The sequence below is a fragment of the Trachinotus anak genome, unplaced genomic scaffold (genome assembly GCF_046630095.1).
Source record: "Trachinotus anak isolate AG129_WGS33_773 ecotype Australia unplaced genomic scaffold, CSIRO_AGI_Tana_v1 ptg000016l, whole genome shotgun sequence".
Taxonomy (NCBI): domain Eukaryota; kingdom Metazoa; phylum Chordata; class Actinopteri; order Carangiformes; family Carangidae; genus Trachinotus; species Trachinotus anak.
The window spans coordinates 19,966,319-19,979,801 of NW_027273867.1; the positions used below are offsets into that span (position 1 = coordinate 19,966,319).

A 13,483-nucleotide genomic window follows, 5' to 3' on the forward strand; every position below is an offset into this window, starting at 1 on the left:
AAGCGTAATGTGAAAGAAAATATGTTTATTATGTCTGTGTATTCAGTTATGACTGTGGGTTTTTCTCACGGTTTTGTTTTTAAATTGCGTACCTTCATGTCCGATCTGGCAACTCGCACTGTTTTTGCGTCGCCGTGGCAACAGGAGGAGTTTTTTTTAATGGCTTCAGATTTACTAACTTCATCATAAACTTTCTACCTGTTATCCAAATAAACCATGAGCAACATGCACCGAGGAGCTAATAAAAGTGAGTCTAAATAACACTTAAGTTCATTTTGAGCTAAAAAAAAAAAAAAAAAAAAAATTATAATGTGACATGATTTTTTTTTTGTTGTTTTTGTTTTTTTTGTTTTGTTTTTGATCTTACAGCAGATAAGATTCCGGCTTCATCTTCTAAACCAACGACAAAGCAAAGAGCGGTGACAGCAAATCAAGAAAAGAAGGGGTTTTCATCCAAGGCACAGAGATTCCCCTCACAAGTCTGTCTGGTAGGGCATTTAACTCATCTTACATCAGCTGTTAATAAGCAATTAAAAGGCTAAACATAGACATGGTGATGTGCATTTGTTTCAGAATGACAACCCAGGACCAGGCAGCTATGAGTGTATTTCCAGTGCTGAGGTTAAAAGCCCGTCCTTCTCAAAGAAAGGCACCACAGGCTTTGTTGCATCCAAGGTCAGGAGGTCTTCTGTCCATTGGCGCTGATTTCAGGGGCATGCTGAGCGGGCACAAGGTCATCAAGGGAACTAAAACTCAGCCCCCCCAACATGGTGTTAAAAATGTCTTAACAGGTTTTTGAAAAACCAGAGGTGTTACTAGTATAATTAACAATGGCTTTGTTTTACTCTGTCATTCCCAAAGTATCACAGTTAACCACAATACATGCACAATACCAGGACCTTGAAACCAAATCAGCTACAATAAATTCAACCATCGTTCATTTTATTATTTACATCTGTGCTTTTCCCTCTGTGACCTCTCAAAATGTGTTCCATCCAAAAATACCTATTATTGGGCTTTTTTCCCCTGTTGTACACTCTTATTCATTATTTATTTACTTATATTTTCAGTAAATTTAAATTTCAAATTATTTTCCGCACACTTCCTGGAATTAAATTATGGTGGGTTTTTTTCATGTTTGTGGGGCAAAAAGTAATCAAATTAAAATCTCCAAAAATACTGGAATTGGCAAATAAAGTGCTCAACATACTCAGTATATTGTAGAATATAGTGAGGAGTTATTTTTTTGTCAAAAGATATTGAACAAAATTTCATTAGAAACTGAAACTAAAAAAAAATCACAACAAAGTCATAATAAAAGTGGTGAATATTATCAACACATTAGGAATTATTTTATAATATTATGGTGGATTTTTTCCTTTGAGATATGTTTTTGCTTTAATTTATGTTAATTTGCTCTCAGTTGAATTTGTTTTGTTTCATATTCATATTTAGGACATGACCTCAGTGTCTTCAGCTGCAGCTCTGATGCTGAGTTTAGATTCTGCAACTTTTAGCTCCTGGTGCATTAATCATATCATATCATATCATATCATATCATATCATATCATATCATATCATATCATATCATATCATATCATATCATATCATATCATATCATATTTTCTCTCCAATAGACTTCCAGGGGTTATAGGAACCCACAGAGAGCCATGCCAGGACCAAATGTATACAACATACAGAGCTCCTTTATAAACAAGTATGACTTCAATATTGGAGTCTCCAGGGTGTTCAGGCTGCCTGTGGCTGTGCAGCTGGAGGATCCGAAGTATAAAACTCCAGCGCCAAATCAATATGATGTATGTATGTGAACTGTGCATGTTGCTCTTAAGGACTCTCTTCTCTGACTGTGTTGTGTATCCTGTAGTTACGGTGCAGCTTTCTGTTGCTTCTTTCTGTACAGATCCGTTGCGGTAGCAGAGAGAGAATCTCCTCAGTGGTTGGTACTTCAGCTTTTCTCTCAAAAACCGGACGGGACTCATCTTACCCAAACAAAAATGTGCCGTCACCATGTAATTATCTCACCCTGTTCACAAATATTCAAATTTTACAGCTCTCTTATGTATTTAAAGTTTTAATATTACATTATAAATTTGCCATAGGCCACTATGAGGTGAACAACAACTTAATCCAGCACAGCTCCAAGGCAGTCTCGTCCCCCTTCAGATCAAAAACTCAGAGAATCCCGGCTCTAGCAAAAAACCATGTGCCTGGCCCAGGAGCCTACAGTCCCCATCAGGCCCCCGCACCGGTGAAGAGGACCATCCTAAAGTGAGTAAACACAGAATATTTGTGGCTTTGGGTATGTGTTACCCTCTTAATTCTTCTTCGATGGTCTAAAAATGTGAATTCTGTTGACTGTGTTTCAAGGAGGGGTTATTATTTGACAATATCAGCACCGCCTCTGGTTGTTCCTAAGGATCCACCCTTGCCAGGCCCAGGACAGTATGACATAGGAAATTATGATGGCACGTCCAAGCATCCCATCCCCACTGCTGCGTTTGCATCCAGAACCGAAAGATTACCTCAATACTCAGGGGCCGAAATGAGGCCGGGTCCAGGTAATGTTTAAAAAAACTAATATTTTTTATTTGTCTTATAATTCTTATTTCTGTGAATAACTACACAAAGGCAGGTTGTGTGATGTTGTGATACAGAAAACCTTTAAGACTCCATAAAATACAATATCCATAATCAAAGAGTTGTAGATTAGGCGGAGTCTGTGTCTGACTTCTGCAGTGGGGCAGTCACGCACTAGTTTGTAGTCATATGCTAATTTTAACATCTTTACATAAATAATTTGGGATTAGAATAAATTTGCAATCAATTTGAATTGCAACTGGAGCAGTGGGAACTGAGAGTGGGGAACTGGTGGAAACTGCTGACTTAAGTGTATGTAAATGAGGCAGTGTAAGGAAAAGTAGGTGCACATTTTAATGACATTTCATCATAAACTAACTTCCTGGAATCTGCTCAGGGTTTTTCCTTCAACCACATCGGTCCCACTTCACTGTTAATCTACGCATCAATAGTCCTGGTCCTTATAGACTGTGGCTTTGAAATAGTCAAGTTTGGTTGTGTATAACTTTACAAAGTCAGAGAAGAAGTTGGAAAAAATGTCATGCTCTTGTAAATAACTTATATTAAAGATGTTGACCAAAGACACATGAAAAGTCTGAATGGTCACTTAAATTACTTTAAGCAAGGCTTTGTTATTGTACTTTCACCTATGTTATTATTATTGTTGTTCTAAGCCCATATTTGCCATGGACTGGATATAAAAATATATATCTGCCCATTGGTTCCAACACAAACTGCACAAATTTCCCTGATTAGTTGAAATCTAATGAAGTATCTTATTTAGCAACTTTATTTTAACTGTAACTTGATTTTTCTTTCCTAATCTTAATTCTACCTGCGTACATCCCATCATAAGTCTTGAATATTAGACACATCAATTATTTCTCCATTATTAAATAGCCGTGGTTACCCTGAACAAGAAAGTGTGTAAGACGTCCACATTTAAAACCAGTAAGTGATATTAAGAGGCAGATGAACAGAAGTTGAACATGAATGCATTTTTGGCCTGGAGCTGAAAAGGTAAATTCTCCCCTTAGACAATGTTTAAACAGGGAACCTCTGACTTTTAGGATTTTAGCATGTGACCAAGCTCTTGCTCATTTAACATTCATCTTTGTCTCTTATCGCCTTAGGCAAGAGTAAAGAGAGCTCCACTGCAACTGGTAGCTGTCGTACTGCATAAAGTTCACCCTGATTTTAAAGTTTCAGTCAAAATTACAAATGGTTCAATAAGTGCACAAGTCATTTTGGGTGCAGTTTTTTTTTTTATTGTTTAATGTAACAGTGGACTTTCTCTTTGTCTTTTCAGGTTTCTATGATCCACTGATTTTGTCAAAGCAGTCCTTCTTTTACAACGATTCCAGAGTCTGGATTCCTGTTTGAAGCTTTCAAGGGAAACTGCACTGCAGAAACTGTAAATTCTTCACACACATAAACTGATTATCCTTATGTGCAAGGTATGTGTCTCTGTACAAATGTACATGGGTTCATATATATTTAGATCAGTATTCACTGGAAAAGAAGGATTAAAATTACAAGTTTGCAATCACTTAGTCTCTATTTCTATGTCAAAGTAGGCGAGTGAGATATAAGACGAAAATATAAGATGAATCATATTCAGTATTAATCCAAAGTGGTGATGTAAGGGAATGCCAAAACACTTGAAAAGCCATATGTTTTATCCTCACCCTAGTTTCCTGATGCTCTAATGTGGAGATGATATAGCAGTAAGTGTTGCTGCAGTCCCCGACAGCTGCTGGTCCAGTCAGTGGTACGCCACAGTAACAGCTGACAGCTTGAGATGACACCACTGTGCCAACTGCTGGAGGGCAGGCAGAGGGGTGGAGAGTGACTCTATGTGAGCAATGTGACTGACTGGGCATGAGGCAGGGCTGGTGTTTAACCCAAAAGACAAATGGACACATCAGTAACTCCCTTCGTCAGACATTATGTTGCTGGAACAGAGGCTATAGCACTTTGCTGACCCGACTTTTGTGTTGTTTCAAAACAATAGTTCAACATACTGGGAAGTTTGCTTGTTTTTCTTTCAGGCAATGACTTATATGAGAATTAAATAAATATACAAATATTTTGGTTAACTCTCACAGCTCTCATGGCAGCAGGCAGCCGTTTTCAGAAAAAAAACCTCGAGACCCAGTGTACACGACCAGCTCAGCACCAAACAGCAGATAGAAAGAGTTAGCGTCTAGCTGGTGAATGTATTGAAGCATTTAGCAGCTAGAGAGTCACATATTTCCCTCAGGAGTTGGTAGAGACCAAGTTGACTAGATCAACTTATAAGGTGATGACATGTCAAAAAATCTGCTATTGCAGATTTTCATAAAATCCAAACCTGCTTTGAATACTACTTATGGTCAGCATTTAATTAGACATCTCAATTCAGTTTGTTTATATTCTGTAATTGCCTCTCTGTATAGTAGTTGTCATTGTTAGTTTAGTACTCTGACATTCTAGAGTGGGATTTAAGTGGCCTTTACACACAAGACACGTCAAAGCATGCGTTGTTATCTTATTGATAACAGTCTCCCTGCCTTAATCTGTAACAAAATCAATACGTTAAAAGGACAAAAAAGAGACTGTTGTAACTTCACGCTGGTTGCCTGGCACATGCAGTTGTCATTTTTACAACTTGCAATTTTGCATGGATAAAAAAACAAACAGATATCATGTTTTGATAAGTGGGTTTTAGACAGAGCCAGACCAGCTGTTTCTCCCCGTTTCCTAAACTATGCTAAGCTGTGCTAACAGCCTGCTAGCTGCAGCTTCATATTTATGATACAGGTATGAGAATTTCATCAATCTTCTCAAATCTCCACTTGAAAGCAAATAAGCAAATTTCTCCAACATGTTGAACTTTTGCTGTGAGAGAAATTTTTAATCTGGAAAGCAGATACAGCTTTGCAGAGCTGACGTGGCATTTGCAGCTGCTTACATGGAAATTCATCTCAGGGAGATATATCTTCTCTCTGGAAACAAGTGAACAAAACAACAACATGGTGCCAAACAGTCGTTATTTATGCCTCATGCTTGTTTCCATCTGCAAAGGCTGAGGATGCAAGCAACAGCGTCACCTGCTCCCAAGAAAATCAGCCGGAGATTTTTTCCCCAGCTCTGCTCTCAATAACCACAACAACTGCAGACATGCCTGACTCCCACACTGCAGCAGCTGTAGTTATATTCAGACTCTGACTTCAACAGTGTGCTCTCCAAATATGTGTACTCGCCCTGTAAAACCAAACCATTGTGTAGTTGGGGGCTTTTACAATGAAAGAGGATTGTATAACTCCCCTTTTGCAGACAGAACTGAGCTCTCCCCTCTGGTGAGCTGCACTGGGAGGATCCAGACAAATGCTCTGAGTGTAACTGCAGGCTTTTTGGGTTCCAGTTTTCTTTTTTTGGTGCTTTTGTGGTAGTGTGTGGGAGGGGAAATTAACTACATGCCTCTGTGGGTTTATGGGAGGCTCTCTGCACCTCCCCATGTCTCAGTCAGGTGCAGGCGAGTATGGGCATGTACACCCTGCAAGGAAGTCTCATTGAGAAAGCTCTTTGTTCAAGGCTACAGGCAGATTGAATCAGTCGCCTGTTGACTTTATCTTATTAAATATCCTTCCTTCTTCATTTAAGTCCTCTGGCCAGTTCTAAATTATACTGATAATAGTCTGAGAGAGCCAATAAAGCTCTTGCTGTAGTGATGCTGCCTGCATTAGAGTGAAGACATCATCATGTCAACGTGAGCTTATGCCTGCTGCTTGGCAATACATCAGTGGATTGGAGGCAGAATTTGTTCTGCTGCAATTTCACAAGTCTTGCGTAAAATGTTTAAAGACACATGGTGTATAAATGGAAACCTTGAGAATCAGAACATGATGGTATAATGAAATCACACTAGAAAAACATGACGGAACATTTGGGGATTTTCCTCTCCTGTATGTCCATCATATTCAGTTTTTTTTTAGCCATGCTATCAGCGCAGCTTTAGGGAACCTGGAGGGAACTTAGAGCTGTAGTCTTTATCGAATACCATCAGCAGTGCATCAGATCCTTCACTAAACAAGACGCGCTCTGATAAATTAGGTCATTTATTTAGAGGTTATAGCCTTGAAAAGACACCCCACCCCCACTCTGTTCTATAGCACATGGATCTACGGTAGCAACATATTCTAGAAAAACAAATACACGTTTGCGTCACATCTTCAAGGACCTCCAATCCTGTCTGAGATCTGATTTTTCAGGAGAAAGCTCTAGGAAATGCAGATATGCAGTGGCAGACATAGAAACGCAGCAGTAGTCTGTTGGTCTGGTGTGTTTTCAGAAAGAGACAGAGGTTGTGATGCAGACAAACACGATATGTAAGATTTATTGAACGCTCCACGCCTTTCCCCAGCCTACCCCTGTGTTGCATTTCCTGTCCTTGCATTTTCCGAATCCCATTACTGCATCAACAAATCATTTTTAACACAGACTCCAGACTCAACAACAGAGCCATTCGCTGGTTCACAGACACCAGAAGTTGAAATCCATCCATTATCGCCTATAGAGCTGCCTCTCTTTCCTTTCATGCATTGCAGGGCAGCCCGTGGATTGATTGGCTGTGGCTATCTTTTGCCTCCATGGACCATGTTTAAAGGAATACATCAGCCATTATCTGCTTAGTCATAAGTCTGCTGAAGTTATTTGAAGGAGAATTTTTGAGCTGTAACTTTGTCCTGAGTTTCATCTGACACTTTTTAACGTTAGGCTGAACTATCAGGAGTAAGAGAAATAAAAAACTGGACACAGTGAATAACCTGGAAGTCCAAGTCTCTAGTATCAGCCGCAACCCAAGTGTTTGGAGTCCTGAAGTCTGTGAAGCCCTTAGTGTCTTCATCAAGCTAAGTGGGTCATGCATATTTTATCTCTCTGGTAACATTCACATACATTTGGTCCTTCAGCATTCAGTATAGCTCTAACATCATGTTATATTCTCTATCCTGCTCTAACAAGAGCCTGAAACGAACATCGAAAGAACGTTTGAATGATTTGCTCTCGGTGCCACGCTTTAAGTCCTGCAGGTTCAAGAGAAAAATGATGATGACCTCATCTGTAATTAATCTGAAATTTTAATCCAAAGCATCAAAAAAATTAAAAATTAAAAAAAAAACATGGTGGATGTGCTTCTGGTCAGACTATTTATAAAATGCCTCTTTTTTAAATATGAATGACACTCCTCATCAGCCCTGCAGAAGCCACTTCTTGCTCCTCTATCTTTATGAGGAGATGTCGTATTGAACATTATTTTGATATAATAATCACTGATGCAAAAGCATTTTGACAATATCCAAATTATCTAATAACTGTAACAGTATTTAGGTGTTCCCAGAATGAGAAGCTGTATTTTGGTCAAATTACCACAATAAAACAGTGTTTTATTTCTGCCATGGTGTCTTGTTCATCATATTGGATTAGTGTTTGTCATCCTCCCTCTGCTTCTCTTTTTATCAAAGACTGGGCAGCAGATTTCCTCTTGGACCTCCTCTGTCTCTTGCAGTGGCAGGAAGCTCATATCAATTGTTAATCAGCTTGTCATCACCAGTGCTCTGAGCAGCATGTGGGCAGATAGGGTCCTGTCACTTTGTATACACAAGAAATGTGGTTTAAGCATGTAGTGTGCAATATTTTGTCCTTACTGCTCATTTATATAGAAAACATACTACTTCTACCGTGTAACTAAAGGATCATTTGTCCATGTGTTATTTATTTATTTATTTATTTATTTTGCATCTTATTAGTTATCCAGTAATACTCCATCCTGTAATTAAGGCCTATTGCATCTTTATGAAATTAATATTATATGTATTTTCCAAGAAAAGTCAATTGTAATTTCCCAGAGCATGAAGTGACATCTTCACAATGTTTGGTTTGTTCAACCAAAAGCCCAAAAACCTCAAAGTGACTAAACATTATATGTAATATTGAAATTATTAAAAAGAAAATGCACCAAATTTGGAATTTTTGCATGAAAAATGGCCTTTGATGATCATCAAAACAGTCAGGCAACCAATTAATTTTGCTGTCAATAGACTAATCAATTAAACTAATTTCAGCTATACTTGTTGGGTTTTTAAATCTACAACAAAGCATCATATTTTATAAGCTCTTTATATGTTTTATTTGCAAAAATGTTCATTTGAAAACTTACAGGTAATTAAAAGTGACAAATAATTATAATGGACTAAAAGGTACAATGTTTACTTTGAGTTAAAGTATAAAGTGCACAGACAGTTGGTTTAAGAAGCTGTTGTGGCAGCTCATCTCTCCTCAGCTGCTGAAATCATCTGATGGATCAAACCATTCATGAGAGTCAAGAGTTGAGAGGACGCCTCTGTCCTGTTATTGTGGCGAAGTCTCACGGCAAATAAAAAGCATTGTTTCACGTTTTGAACGAGTCTTCGATCTACGACTTGTCGTGGGTTTTACTGGGCAAAATACTTTCTTCCCCTAAGAAACAGTTGGTACAGTCCGGTTGTCCGGCATGCGGTTTTCCTCTGCGATCCGCGGTGACAAGTCAAAGAGACTAAAACCGGAAATCAAGCAAGATTACCGTCAAAATAAAATGCGGTCATTTATTTATTTATAAAAAAATAAAATAAATACTTGAAATTAAACATTTGTTAAATAACTTCACTTCTTTTCCCTTCTAACCAGGGAGTGAATATGAGGTGAAACTAAACTGAATGAGTAGCCTATTATTTATCTAGGGGAAAACAAATAAACAATAGTTTGCTGATACTAACATAATGACCTGTACTTTCAGTATGGATCGTTTTAATTAGTTGCTTCACCTATCATTGTTAATGACTGATAAAAACTGTGCAGTGGGTGGTCGTACACTTTTTTTTTTCCTGAATTCTGCTACAAAAGGTTTTGCATGAATATAATAATACATATAAATTATAATGAATTGATTCATCATAATAAATAAATACAAAGTTATTATTAAAGTATGATATTAACTCTAATTTTACTCTAAATAAGTATGATGTGACTTTAAATTACCCGTAGAGGGCATCCGGCAGCCTAGAATATGCAGTGATCTGCTGTGGGGAGCAGCTGAATTACATAAAAATAAATAAATAAAAATGAATAAATAAATTAAAGTGTGATATTAGCATAATAATAATAATAACCAAAATTGGCTTTAAGCTAAATCCCAACACACAGTTTATGTCTGATGTAAGAGGTTATATGTATGGTAGTATACCAGTGACCGTATACAGTCATTGTTATCATACAGACACAAAATATTTGTTGTAAATGATGATCCCGTGTAGGTAATGTGTTGAAGACCGAGTTTTCCATGGAATTTTAGTCCATACCGGGTTATTTTATTTTGAAATCTTTGACCGGAAGTGTGTTTCCCCATTCTTTCTAACTTTGTCTGAAGCTTTTAATTCTCACACTGTACATTTTCCACAGGAGATCCGTTCACCCGCTGGATTGGACCTAGTCTCAGATTTAAACAAACCACTGACGCCGGTTTCACTTTACTTGATCATTTCAGACATTTCCAGCTGTTTTCAGCCGGATCCGGTTTTATTTCCACACCATTTTTTGGTCACTTTTTCTCCTATTCCGGTTGGATTTACAAAGGGCGTGTTTGGGCGAGCTGTACCGGGAGTTTCATCTCCTGTACTTGTGCGACTCTGAGGAATGACAGCAACTGGAAAGGGACTGCGATCCGCCTGAATGGAGACAATGGATTATAAGGACCTTGGAAATAATTTCGAGGAGAAGCTGACGCTCACAGACAAATGTGAGTATCTTGGTCAATAGAAATAGAAATGGCTCATGAATAAGTACAATTAAGGTGATATGAGGGTGATTACTGATTATGCTATTTCCCCATTTCTTCTCTAAACCTTTTTTTTTTTTTTTTTTTTTTTTACCTTACCAACCATAGTGAATCTGTGTCTTTATGTATTTATGCAACGCACCATCCTGGGCAATGAAATGCTTGGAAATTTTTTTGATTGAACAGCTGCTGTAATGCATCGTATGAAAAATTCTGCCACCTAAATTTTGAGAAAACAGGATGTTTGTCCGTCCTGGCAACCCGCTGTAATTCCTCCACAGCGCGCAGCGGGCTGTGTGCGTCTCCGCCAGGCGGGTCCTGACCAGCAGGGATCCTGGACACACTGCGCCGGAGCTGTGGTCTCCATTACCAAACACGCCAGTGGTGCGCAGGGTGGAAAATGGCCCGCATAGACAACCGGGGCAGACCTGACAGGGGAGAGCTGGTGCAGCTCTAACCCATGCAGGCTATTACTCAACAGATCCCTGTAGGATATTATTGATCTCCTCCTGGTTCAGGGATTCAGTTTGTTGCTCAAGAGCACTTCAGCAGAGCAGATCCTGGCTGCTGCAGAGCTTTAACTCTCGTCCCAGTCTTTTTTTATAGCTGGTCCAACATTTCATTTCAGTTCAATCCTTATAATAATAATGCACCTGATAGTAGTGAGCCCCATTTCCCCTTGTACTGTAGATACTGTTAGGATTTAGTAATAAATTCTCCATGAAATGTCCCAACAAAACCCTGAAATACGCTGGCACACTGATTTGTATTTAATTTTGATGTATTTAGGTTTGTTAGTTTTCTCTCAAAAGCCTCAAAAAGAATGCAAGAGAGATATTTAAACTAGGGTAGTATTCACTCTGATTTCTCCAATATTACATAATTAATGTTTTTACCAGTTATTTTTTTAAATCCAGTCAATGAAGGTCTGAAGATGTGATCGTCACAGTGGTTCGAGTTGATTTTCTTTATTTCTGTGTGTTTCTTGTAGATCTGGCTTTAATGAAATGCAGGCCTGGCGTATTTATTTATAAGGACTTCACTTGTATATTAGCTTCATGCAGCACACCTGCACCACAGACATCTCCCCTTGACCTGTGTGTAAATGGTAGAAGGTGACTTTGTGTTCATTGGCAGCCCTCCCCCCTCAGTTCTTCTTGATGTGGAGAGCACTGGATGGAGGGAGAGACGTCAGCAGCAGCTTTTTATTTCTGCAAAGCCAGGCTCTCATGGTGCTCGCTCGCTGCATGTGTGGGTGTGTGTATGTACAGAAGAAGAACGGCAACTATAGCACAACAGACACTGGATTTTTGAGACCAACGCTGATATCAGATTCAGATACTTTAGCTTTATCTTTGCTTTTACATTGTGACCGAGACACAAACTGAGCGAGACATTTTACAATTGAAAAATCAACCTCTCAAATAATTGTACTTGTCAGTTTCTTCAAACCTATTGGTTGACATATACAGTAATACAGATGTATGTGCAATAATCTGATCCTTTTACTGGCGATTTATGGTTCTAGTTTTAATAGCAATGCCTTCACATTAGCATTAGCCCAAATATGAAATACCCAAAATAGAACGGGTCCGTTTCTTGACTCCTTTTGGTTGTAGTCATGATCCTGGTCTCTTCTGAAGGAAAACTCTTTGGATTTTTTTTTTTTTTTAAACTGATACTGAGCCAAATTTACAACTGCACAAACATGCAGGGCTGCAACTAACAATTATTTTCAGACTTGAATTATCTACTGATAATTTGTTAGATTAATTATTTGATCTATAAAACACAAGAAAACAGTGAAAAATGTTTGTTACTGTTTACTAGAACCGAAGCCAACATCAACACATGGCTTGTTTTACTTGACAAACAGCCCAAAACCCAAAGATATTCGGTTTATTATCATACTAAGACAAGAAAAAGCAGCAATTTATCTCACTAATGATACAAAACGCCTATTGTGGGAGTGATAAAGGGCTCTTAATGTGCTTTACAGTGGTCGAAATTTGCACATTTTGTCAGCTGGAGTCAGGATTTTGCTGGATGCTGGTTGTTTCAGGAGGGAGGTGCCATCCTCTGTGTGCTTTACAGTCACGGTTGTCAACTTTGAAGCTGTCCTTTGGTGCTGGAAACGCACCTTAATCAGGAGACTTTTATGTTAATTCTTCTTTGTAGTGTGTTTATTGAAATGCCGGACCAGCTTGCATTGTCCTGGAGCAAATCATCGATAAGTGATCCGAGATGAAAAACAAAGCGTGTTTTGGTCGCGGGCCTGGCTACAGAGAGCTCCAGCACGCAGGATGCAGCAGGGTTGATCAACATGTGACGTTATCAGGAATTCTAAACGCCGAAAAAGGCAGGGGCGTTAGATAAACACACACATTCTTTCTCTCTGACTCCTTTCTGAGAGCTTTGAGTCTCGTTGTAAAAAAAAAAAAAAAAAAAAAAAGATAGAAAGAAAAGCCAACCAGAGCTGTGAGATGGCATCATAATCCCATATCAAAGTGATTTATTCAGGTCTGAGGTTGGCAGACCTTCAGTGTTACCCCTAATGCATGTAGACCATCCAAATCCCCAACACCTCCCCCTCACACACACACACACACACACTTATCCTTCCTGACCTCATCTCCCCTGTCATCCCTCATACCCCCTGAAACCAGTCAACCAGCGACATTACGCCACTTAATCAGAGTCTGTTTTTGTGCCCGCTGGTGTTTCTGAGTCGATGCTATAGTCAAGAACAGAAAAGACCAGATTTTGAGTTTTTTTTTTTTTTTTTATTTGAGGACACACAGCTAGCGGCTTCCTTTCTTACACACTTAGCAAGTGCTGGAGTGAAACCAAGCCTGTCCAAGACATGACATGTTCAAAGACTCTCTGTTTGTAGCTCACAGTAGGAGTGGCACTGGCTTCCTTCGCTGAGACAATTCTCTTTTTGTGTGTTGCTGACAGTAAATCTCTAAAGGAGTATAAATTGCATACGGCTCCTTCTTTTTCCTAGTATCTGCATTGCCAACTGTACTAACT

At 38.8% G+C, this 13,483-nt stretch overlaps 2 protein-coding genes across 8 annotated transcripts in view; both read left to right on the forward strand.

Moving 5' to 3' along the window:
- The first annotated feature begins 26 nt into the window (after positions 1–26).
- stpg1 (sperm-tail PG-rich repeat containing 1) lies at positions 27–4,166 on the forward strand. 2 transcript variants are annotated; one of them, XM_071500628.1, is made up of 8 exons: positions 27–247; positions 373–488; positions 574–675; positions 1,638–1,817; positions 1,922–2,030; positions 2,121–2,289; positions 2,389–2,579; positions 3,908–4,166. In XM_071500628.1, the coding sequence occupies exons 1-8, from the start codon at positions 217–219 to the stop codon at positions 3,979–3,981; spliced, it is 972 nt and encodes a 323-aa protein (XP_071356729.1). In that variant the 5' UTR covers positions 27–216; the 3' UTR covers positions 3,982–4,166. The 2 variants fall into 2 exon arrangements, with proteins under 2 accessions (XP_071356729.1, XP_071356728.1); XM_071500627.1 differs by having other exon boundaries at positions 32–247; positions 370–488; positions 3,908–4,165.
- Positions 4,167–10,045: 5,879 nt separating this feature from the next.
- The window catches only part of LOC139633815 (MAP7 domain-containing protein 1-like), a 43,077-nt gene continuing 39,639 nt past the window's right edge, over positions 10,046–13,483 (forward strand). For 4 of the 6 annotated variants that reach the window (XM_071499776.1, XM_071499778.1, XM_071499774.1 and 1 more), the window contains exon 1: positions 10,047–10,411. In XM_071499776.1, the coding sequence (XP_071355877.1) occupies positions 10,345–10,411 (67 nt within the window). In that variant the 5' untranslated portion in view covers positions 10,047–10,344. Of the gene's footprint in view, positions 10,412–13,483 lie in introns of all 6 variants that reach the window. The other 2 variants (XM_071499773.1, XM_071499775.1) reach the window with 1 other exon arrangement.

Excerpts from the sequence above, each read along its gene's own strand:
- stpg1 (XM_071500627.1), top strand. The coding sequence starts at position 217 with ATGAGCAACATGCACCGAGGAGCTAATAAAA. Across the intron at positions 248-369 it reads GCACCGAGGAGCTAATAAAA|CAGATAAGATTCCGGCTTCA; the intron begins GTGAGTCTAAAT and ends TTGATCTTACAG. Across the intron at positions 676-1,637 it reads CAGGCTTTGTTGCATCCAAG|ACTTCCAGGGGTTATAGGAA; the intron begins GTCAGGAGGTCT and ends TCTCTCCAATAG.